This window comes from Rhinatrema bivittatum, chromosome 17 (assembly GCF_901001135.1).
Source record: "Rhinatrema bivittatum chromosome 17, aRhiBiv1.1, whole genome shotgun sequence".
NCBI classification, from domain to species: Eukaryota; Metazoa; Chordata; class Amphibia; order Gymnophiona; family Rhinatrematidae; genus Rhinatrema; species Rhinatrema bivittatum.
In genome coordinates, this window is record NC_042631.1 from 33,605,322 (window position 1) to 33,614,187 (window position 8,866).

General features: G+C 46.8%; 1 protein-coding gene across 1 annotated transcript in view; it reads left to right on the forward strand.

Annotated features, from left to right (window-relative positions):
- LOC115079140 (acyl-CoA 6-desaturase-like) overlaps positions 1 to 4,249 on the forward strand; it is a 54,646-nt gene extending 50,397 nt beyond the window's left edge. The window contains exon 12 of the mRNA XM_029582263.1: positions 1,574 to 4,249. Within this exon, the coding sequence (XP_029438123.1) occupies positions 1,574 to 1,625 (52 nt within the window). The 3' untranslated portion in view covers positions 1,626 to 4,249. The remainder of the gene's footprint in view (positions 1 to 1,573) is intronic.
- The last annotated feature ends 4,617 nt before the right edge of the window (positions 4,250 to 8,866 follow it).

The window sequence follows — 8,866 nt, forward strand, 5'->3', positions numbered from 1 at the left end:
TTCAGCGGCCTCCACAGGCCTGCATTAGTCACATAAGTTGTGGGTGGATCGGGGCAGCGCAAGTTAGCCATATACATTATGTGGCCAACTAGGGCTATTCAGTCTTAGCTACCTGACCTGCCATAGATCAGGTCTAACTTAGCCGGCTATAATTTTTATGGCTAAGCACAGATATATATACACACATTCAATAAGTTAGATGTGATATTTAATGGCAGGGCTAAGTTAGCCGTATATGTCTGTCCATGCAACTTAGAAAAACAGCTAATGTTTGAATATCCTCCTCTCAGATATCAGATAACTGGCCAAGCTGCACAGCAGATAACTAGATAAACTTATCCGCTGAATATATACGGCTATTTAAAAAACCCAATCAGTTTATTCGGCTAACTTTAGGACAGATCTACGAGCCACCAGAGTTATCTGGCTAACTCTGAATATTGGAGTTATCCACCAACTTATGTGGTTAACTTAATTACTCCCAGATACCCTGGAACGCCACTAACTTATCTGGCTAAATTCTACCCAAATAACTTATTGTCCTGCTAGAATTTAGCCAAATAAGTTCCCAACTCTTAATTAAGCCAGATAACTTCTGAGTCATCCAGCTCAATGCCTCTGCATATGGACCTCTCAATCCCATCTGGTGCTCCATACATGATTTCCATGGCTCACTCAACCTGGAGAGAAGATAGAGGGTGGAAGGACTTGAAGGAGAAGGCTCAGGACGGGGAGGATGAGGCGCTTATGTGTCCTAGCTATCAGTGCCTTGCACGCTGCAGGGCTCAGGTTGGAGCTAGGAAGAGGTGTACACAATTTCACAAGTTCTCAGAAAGGAGCTCCTACACCTTTAAGAGCCAGCGCTGGTGTCTCTTGTTGCTATGAGGTGCTGAGAGCAGAGCCCAGTTGCTGGCCTGGACTTTTCCATTGGCTGGCCTGATCAGGCCTGAAGGTACAGTGGTTAGGAAACAGTGGCCTATGCCAGCTGGTCAGACCACAGTGCTAGGTGGCTGCAGCTATCGCCTTTCATCCACTGCAGAATGTAGTAGCAATATGCCAGGCCTTGCCCTGTCCCCTTGGAAATAACCCCTGCATTGGGTGAAAAGTATCTTGATATCTGCTTGACCAGCAAATAAGAGACCAGATATAGTTGTCTAAGAAGCATCTTTAGACTAAGGCCAGTATGTCAATGTTGCAGGCCCTGTCCTAGTTTCCTATCCCTTCTCCCTCAGTCGTGCTCTGCATTGCACATAATACATTCACCAGTCCCATCCAGTATCATTTCCCAATGGCACAATGAACAAGCTCCAGGTTGCTAAACTTAAACTCTTTGCAGTCTCACCTCCTCTCGCTCCTATAGCTGTCCTTACACGGGGCAAGGACCTTGTAATTTGGTGTCCTTGAATGCTGGTGGAGTCTCCCTTCTGGATGAGGCTATTATACCAGCATTTCTTTTTCAAATCTCAGGCAATGTACTGCTTGGCCATTGACAGACAACGTGGCAGGCTTAGACTTGGATGGACTCGGCGCCGACTTCTGCTTACGTGGTTTCTCTCTTCCTCGCTCTCCACAGGTCCCTGAGGAAGTCCGGAGACCTCTGGCTGGATGCTTATCTCCACAAATGAAGGGGGATGGGGTGGGGGAGGGGAGCAGGCTCTGCCACATTTCCATTCCGTAAGCACCGTGGCAGGGAGTACCCCGGCCTCCTCGCCCCACAAACGCAGCTGAAGGTGACGCCACGGCTCCGTCTCGCTTCAAGAACGAGGTTCCAATCTTCTCTCTCTCAAGACTGTGCCCTGCCGGGGAGCAAGCCCTAGCGCCCAGCTCCAAGAGCTGCAGCTGATCTGCGGCTCTGGCCTTTTCCAAACACACTGGAAGGACTGATTTTTTTTTTTTTTGTCGTCGTTGTTGCCCTCTAATCTGTAGTAATCTGATCTGTATATCTGCAAAGTGAAGTCCACTGCTGGCAATGGACCTCTGCGGGGGGAACCAAGGGATCCAGTGCTGTTTGAAAGATTATTCACAACTTCCTCCTTACGCCAGCGTCCCCCGTGCCTCAGCCTCCTGCGGCTGGCAGAGTGCGTCTTCCTTCCTGCCGGTGCTGCCCATCTTCCTGCCTCTGCCTGCACAGGGCTCTGCAGCGGGGATGGCTCAAAAAGCAGAAGGATCAGCAGCGCCAAGTCCCACGGTACCAGCTGGCTCGCCGACTGGCAGAGGACGCACACAGCACCAGTTACCCTGCCTTAGTCTCCGGCTGGCAGAGTTTGTCGCTTTTTTGTTTGTTTGTTTTTTTTGGGGGGGGGGGGGGGAAGGGAGTACTGACGTGACTCGCTGACATCGGGACAGGCAGTGTCCCACTTGTCGCCACATTGTCCTGCATTCCTTGGAGCTACGTTGGCCACACGTGCACTGCCCTAAGACCAGGACCGGCCGGACCTGTCCCCACGACATGGAGTCCGTTGGTAGCCCCCGCCTCTCTTTCAGATGTAAGGAAGGGATGCGATTCTGCGAGTCACTGCTGTTCCAACTCCTCTACACAATTTTCAAACTCTCGGGAAGGTATTTGCAGACAATGGTGGTGTTCCCAACTTCATCTCTGTTTCTTTCGTAGTACTAGACCCCTCCGTTCTGACCTCCATCTTTTCCCCCATTCTCTCTCCCTCTCCTCCCTTTCCCCTGGTGGCCTTTTCTTTGGCTGTGTAATGGACAAGGACCTTGGGAGATCAGTGATCATGAGGGCGAGTTTTCCACGCACACACCTGGTCTCCGTCCCCTCCTCCGAGGCGAGAGCTTGCTCTTGTGGGAGATCTCCCAAGGGCAGGAGGCGGTAAAGAGCTGGCCTGGGAAAGGCAACCACAAAAAGACAAGGGCGGTGAGGACCATACGCGCCCTTAAAGCAATGAGGGGCCCAAGTGGGGAGAGAAGGAGCAAGCAAGAGGGGCCTCCTGCCTCCTAACCTCGGCCCCGCTATCGATGGGCACGGAGAGGGGAGCAGAGATGGGATTGTGAGGAGGGGATGAAGCCCTTTGCTCATATCCTTACCTCCTTGTCTCTCCCCTGTGAGCAGTTTTATATGCAAAATTGGAATAAAAGTGATGTCCACTTCCTCGTTTACCTGCATCTTTCTGTTTCAGGCTCTGCCTTCTTGCTCTGTTCTTGGCATGAAGCTAACAGTGAGGAATGGAGAGGCAGTTCCTTTAAAGGCAGGATGCATAGCTTGGCCCTATTTTTTGGGGGGAGGGGGGTGCGGGTCCCCTGGCCCACCCAAACATTTAGGGAGCTCTCTCAGCTATGAATCGCCTCCAGGCTGCAGCACCACAGGACCAGAATGAATCAGGCTCCTGTTACCCCTCCACCCACACATCCACCAGTGAGTGCTTTCCTCTCAAAATGAATCACATGCGGGCAGGCAATGGCACTAAAGCGTTGAACCCCTGTATCTGGTCCCCAAGGTGCCTACTCATCCCTCTCCCACAGGGGCCCGATTAATCCAGCTCCTGCCCCTGCATTTAGGGTCTGCTTCTCGGTTTCTGGCCCCCACCTCACAAGGGGCGCAGAGCAGATGGAAGGGGCCTCTACAGGAAATTGGAGGAGAGACAGAGGGTGGGAGCTGCTGGGGAAGAGGCGCAGGAAAGAGAAGGTAGAAAGTGGGAGAAAGAGGCAGGAGGAGGCGTTTCAAGGGGAGCCAACGAGAGAGGGAGAATAAGGGAGTGAGGAAAGACTAAGAAGAAGAAATGGGAGAAGTGGAAATTGGAGTGAGAAAGGGGAAGAAGGGTGGGAGTGAGAGGGAAGCGATGGGGGGAGAAGGAGAAGTGAAAGGAGATGAAGATAAGCGGATGCAAGAGAAAGATGGAGGGAGAGTTGGAGAAAGGAGGCTCAAGCTATATAAGAAAGAGCCAGGAGAAGACCAAGAACCAGATTAAAAAAAAAGACAAAGCTAGAAAAATGTTTTCAATTTAGAGTCTAGACTTCGGGACTTTAGAAGCTTTTGTAGTAAGGGAGGATGGAGTGAAGGAAAGATGGGGGGAGTGACAGAATGAAAGAGAAGAGAGAGGGCTGGAAATTGATAGCAGAGCATGCGTGGCATCATGGGAGTCACCTGAACCCCTACTAAAGCTGAGGATACTTGCTCCTTCTCACCCAACCTTACCCCAACAACATTTTAGCACTGGCCTTGGCCTTGCTGCTTTCCTAGCTTTCTCAAGTTTATTTCTTCCTATCCAAATCAATAAATTTTATTTGAACACGATGAGTGTCGATGTGGGCTGTTTGTACACTTGTTCTGTTTCCCTAAACCAATTGCAAATCTGCATGACATTCCAGGTTCGAGTGCTATGCAAGCTGCTCTGTGCAGGAGACGGAGCATGGGAATGGTCTTCTCTTCTCAGTCGCTCTTCTGTTTGTCTCATGAAGCAACAGACCCTACTTTCTGTTTCTGGTGATGGCAATGAAAACTTCTTTCCTAACCCTGTTCTCTTCTCTTTATAATCACTCTCCTTGTAGGTGTCTCTCTCTCACCTTTTCTATTTCTGCATTTTGCTCTCATCTGCACCATCGCCTGTTCTGTTTGCCTCTCTCTATTTTTTCTGTCCTGTTTCTGGCCCTAGGACCTAACCGGTAGCATTTGGCAGAAGCTGCAGGAAAGGACCTCCAAGGCTGAACGCCTCCCCATCTCAGTCCTGCTCCCTGGAGACTTTGAAGCAGCTGGAAAGCCGAACTTCTGCGCTCCCTGCATCTGCCCCACACAACAACACCCACTTTTATTTGCAAACCAGTGCAGCCTGCAGTGCTCTGCTGTCCATCTCAGGACTCAGTTCTGCAGCCCTCCCTTCCATGACCCGATGCAACCCAGTGAAGCTCCAACCACGGGGAAGCAAAGCTTCAGGGTCCTTAGGCACTGGACCTCACTCAGTCTGAATTAACACTTCCCATGCAGTGATTAGTGACAATCCGACCCCATGCACGCTTTCTGGGAGAAGAATCCTTAAAGTTACAATGTTGCAACCACAGCTTCTATTTCAAATGTAAGGTGGAGCAACTCTTAATGAATGGCTCTAGGGATTTGCCCTGTCCACTGGGACAATCCCTGCTACCTGAATTCCAATTTCCAAGGTCTCCAATAATCTCATTTGGAAGCTGCTGGTTGAACAACCTCCTCCTGGGAGTCCTCAAGAGTTCTGTTCACCTAGCGCCAGATAGGCAAACCTCTCTCTCTGTTCTCTGGGTTAGTACCCGAGTGATCTGTCCATTAACTGGACTCCTCTTCTCTCAAAAAAACCACAGAAGATTACTGTGAGGTTTCCAATCACTTTCTGGCAAGCCACCACTGACCAAAAACACTAGCAAAAAAGGAAAATGTATCCAGAAAGCCTCAGACTCATCTGCCTCTCCTTCGCTAATCATCTGCCCCACACAACAACACCCACTTTTATTTGCAAACCAGTGCAGCCTGCAGTGCTCTGCTGTGTTTAAAAAAGGATTGGATAAGTTCTTGGAGGAGAAGTCCATTACCTGCTATTAAGTTCACTTAGAGAATAGCCACTGCCATTAGCAATGGTTACATGGAATAGACTTAGTTTTTGGGTACTTGCCAGGTTCTTATGGCCTGGATTGGCCACTGTTGGAAACAGGATGCTGGGCTTGATGGACCCTTGGTCTGACCCAGTATGGCAATTTCTTATGTTCTTATGTTCTTCCAAAATAGGGGGAAAGACCATATACTCCCTGCCCCTTCCACACACTCTTTGGGCTTTGCAGCTTCTACCCCACCTCACAACAGCTCTTGTGCTGTCGAGGCGCATTCCTCTTCTCTCTCTCTCTTACTGACCAACTCTAAAGCCTCTATGGGTCAGAACACCAAGCCACTGAGATGATCCACTCAAACACTTCCCATGGGTAGGGCCTTAGGAAAATGGTTCAGTCCAATCCTAACAATTCTACCAAGCATTCTACGGCCTCACTGTGGGGAAGACAGTTGACCATTGGATGCTTTTCTCTCCTGTTTTCCATGGGGTATCTTTTAGCCCACAGGTCACTTTTTGATGAATGATGTAGTCCAATTGTGTTCAAGGCCAACCCTCAAGTATGCTTAACGAGCTGTACTTTCAGGACATCCACAATGAATAGTCAGGAAATATATATTTGGTCTCAGAACTGGGTTCATTCACATAGTATTGTTACTTTGAAAGCCAACACATTGCGGACCGGATCCGAAATCCACCGATGTAATCTTCTTCCTCTGTCCACTCCATCCCCCACCTCCGCCAGAACGCAAATGGGAGGTAAAAACAAGGTGCTTCATAGAAGCCAAATTTTCAAAACTATTGGGGGGGTTAACAATCTGGACCCCCTGAAGGAGTTTGCTTAACACTGGAGGGGGGGGTCAAGCACCCACTGCACTCACAGAGATTGCACCAGGAACAGCGAGTGGCCCTGATCAGTCCTAGTTTCTTTTGAACTTCTGTTCCAGTACACTTTCCTGTTTTAATTGTTTGCTTGTGAACAGCAAAATGCCCTACCATGCTTGAGAATTCCATGCCAAAAATCAGGATCAGCTCAGAATGTGAAAGCATTCATAGAAACATGGGTGGAGGGCTGGCACTGAATGTTAAAGAGAGCATGGAGTCAAACCTGGGTACTTGCCAGGTTCTTATGGCCTGGACTGGCCACTGTTGGAAACAGGATGCTGGGCTTGATGGACCCTTGGTCTGACCCAGTATGGCATTTTCTTATGTTCTTAGGATAAAAGTTCTGCAGGAAACAAAATGCAATGTTGAATCTTTATGGATAGAAATTCCAGGTGAAAAAGGGAATAAAATAGCAGAGGGTGTGTTTCACCATCCACCTGGCCAGAATGAACAGACACACAATGAAATGCTAAAAGAAATTAGGGAAGCTAACAAAATCAGCAGCACAGTAATAATGGGTGATTTTAATTACCCCAGTATTGACTGGGTGAATGTCACATCAGGACATGTTAGAGAGGTAAAGTTCTTAGATGTAATAAATGACTGCTTCATGGAGCAGCTGGTACAAGAACCAACAAGAGGGGAAACTATTTTACACCTGGTCCTTAGGGGAACACAGGATTTGGTGCAGTGTTGGAGCTTCTTGGCAATAATGATCACAACATGATCAAATTTGACTTAACTAGAGGGAGCACAAAAAAGAAATTTACTGTGACAACATTTAACTTTAAAAAAAGTGACTTTGCTAAAATGAGGAAAATGGTTAGGAAAAAACTGAAAAGAGCAACTGCAAAGGTTAAGAGTTTTGATCAGGCATGGACAGTGTTTAAAAATACCATCTTGGAAGCCCAGCCCAGATGTATTCCATGCATTAGAAAAGGTGAAGACTAAATGACTACCGGCATGGTTAAAAGGTGAGGTGAGAGAGGCTGTAATATCTAAAAGAACATCTTTCAAGGAATGGAAGAGGGATTCAAATGAAGAAAACAGGAAACAGCAAAAGCACTGGCAAATCAGATGCAAAACATTGATAAGGAAGGCAAATAGAGAATTTGAAAAGAAGCTTGTCGTGGAAGCAAAAACTCGTAATAGAACCTGGAAAAGGTTTATTTGAGGTAAAAAGCCTGCGAGGGCTTCAGTTGAACCATTAGATGATCAAGGGGTAAAAGGGGCACTTAGAGATGATAGAGCCATAGCAGAGAGAATAAATGACTTCTTTGCTTCAGTCTTCACTGAGGAAGAAGTAAGAGAGATACCCACGCCAGAAATGATATTCAAAGGTGATGATTCAGAGGAACTGAAACAAAGCTCAGTGAACCTGGAAGATGTACTAATGCAAACTGACAAATGAGAGTAGCAAATCACCTGGACTAGATGGTATACATCCCAGAGTGCTGAGAGAACTGAGAAATGAAATTGCATCCCTGTAACAATCTATGGTACCCCTTCCTCTGAGGGTTGCCAATGTAACACCAATGTTTTAAAAAAAGGATCAAGGGGTGATCCAGGAAACTACAGACCAGTGAGTCTGACCCAGGTAAAATGGTAGAAACTATCATAAAGAACAAAATTGCTGATCATATAGGTAAGCATAGTTTAATGGGACAAAGCCAACATGGATTTAGCCAAGGGAAGCCTTGCCTCACAAATTTGCTACATTTTTTGAGGGCGTAGAAACATGTGGATAAAGGTAAGCCAGTTGATACAGTGTATCTGAATTCCAGAAAGCATTTGACAAAGTCCTTCATGTTTTTGTATAACGTTTGCTGCTAGTAAGTAAACATCACTTTGGAAATGTTATTGTAAAATTGGAAAGCGATTAATAAATTTTATAAATAAATAAATACAATGAGAGACTTCTTAGGAAAATAAAAAGTCATGGGATAGGAAGGTAGTGTCCTATTGTGGATTGCCAAGTGGTTAAAAGAAAACAGAGAGTAGGGCTAAATGGTAAATTTTCCTAATGGAAAAAGGTGACTAGCGGAGTCTCCAGGGATCTGTTCTGGGACCATATTTATAAATGACCTGGAAATGGGAACAACAGTGAGGTGATCAAATTTGCAGATGGCACAAAATTATTCAAAGTTGTTAAATTGTAAAAAACTGCACAAGGACATTGTAAAACTGGGAGGCCGGGCATGCAAATAGAAAATAAAATTTAATGTGGAGAAGTGCACAGTGATGCACTTAGGGAAGAGTAAGCCAATTTATAGCTACACAATGGAAGGTTCCACATTAGAAGTCACCACTCAGGAAAAGGATCTAGGCAGCACTGTTGATAATACATTGAAATCTTCTGCTCAGTGTGCAGCAGCAACCAAGAAATTAAAGAGAATGCTAGGGATTATTAGAAAAGGAATGGAGAATAAAACAGAGAATATCATAATACCTCCGTATCG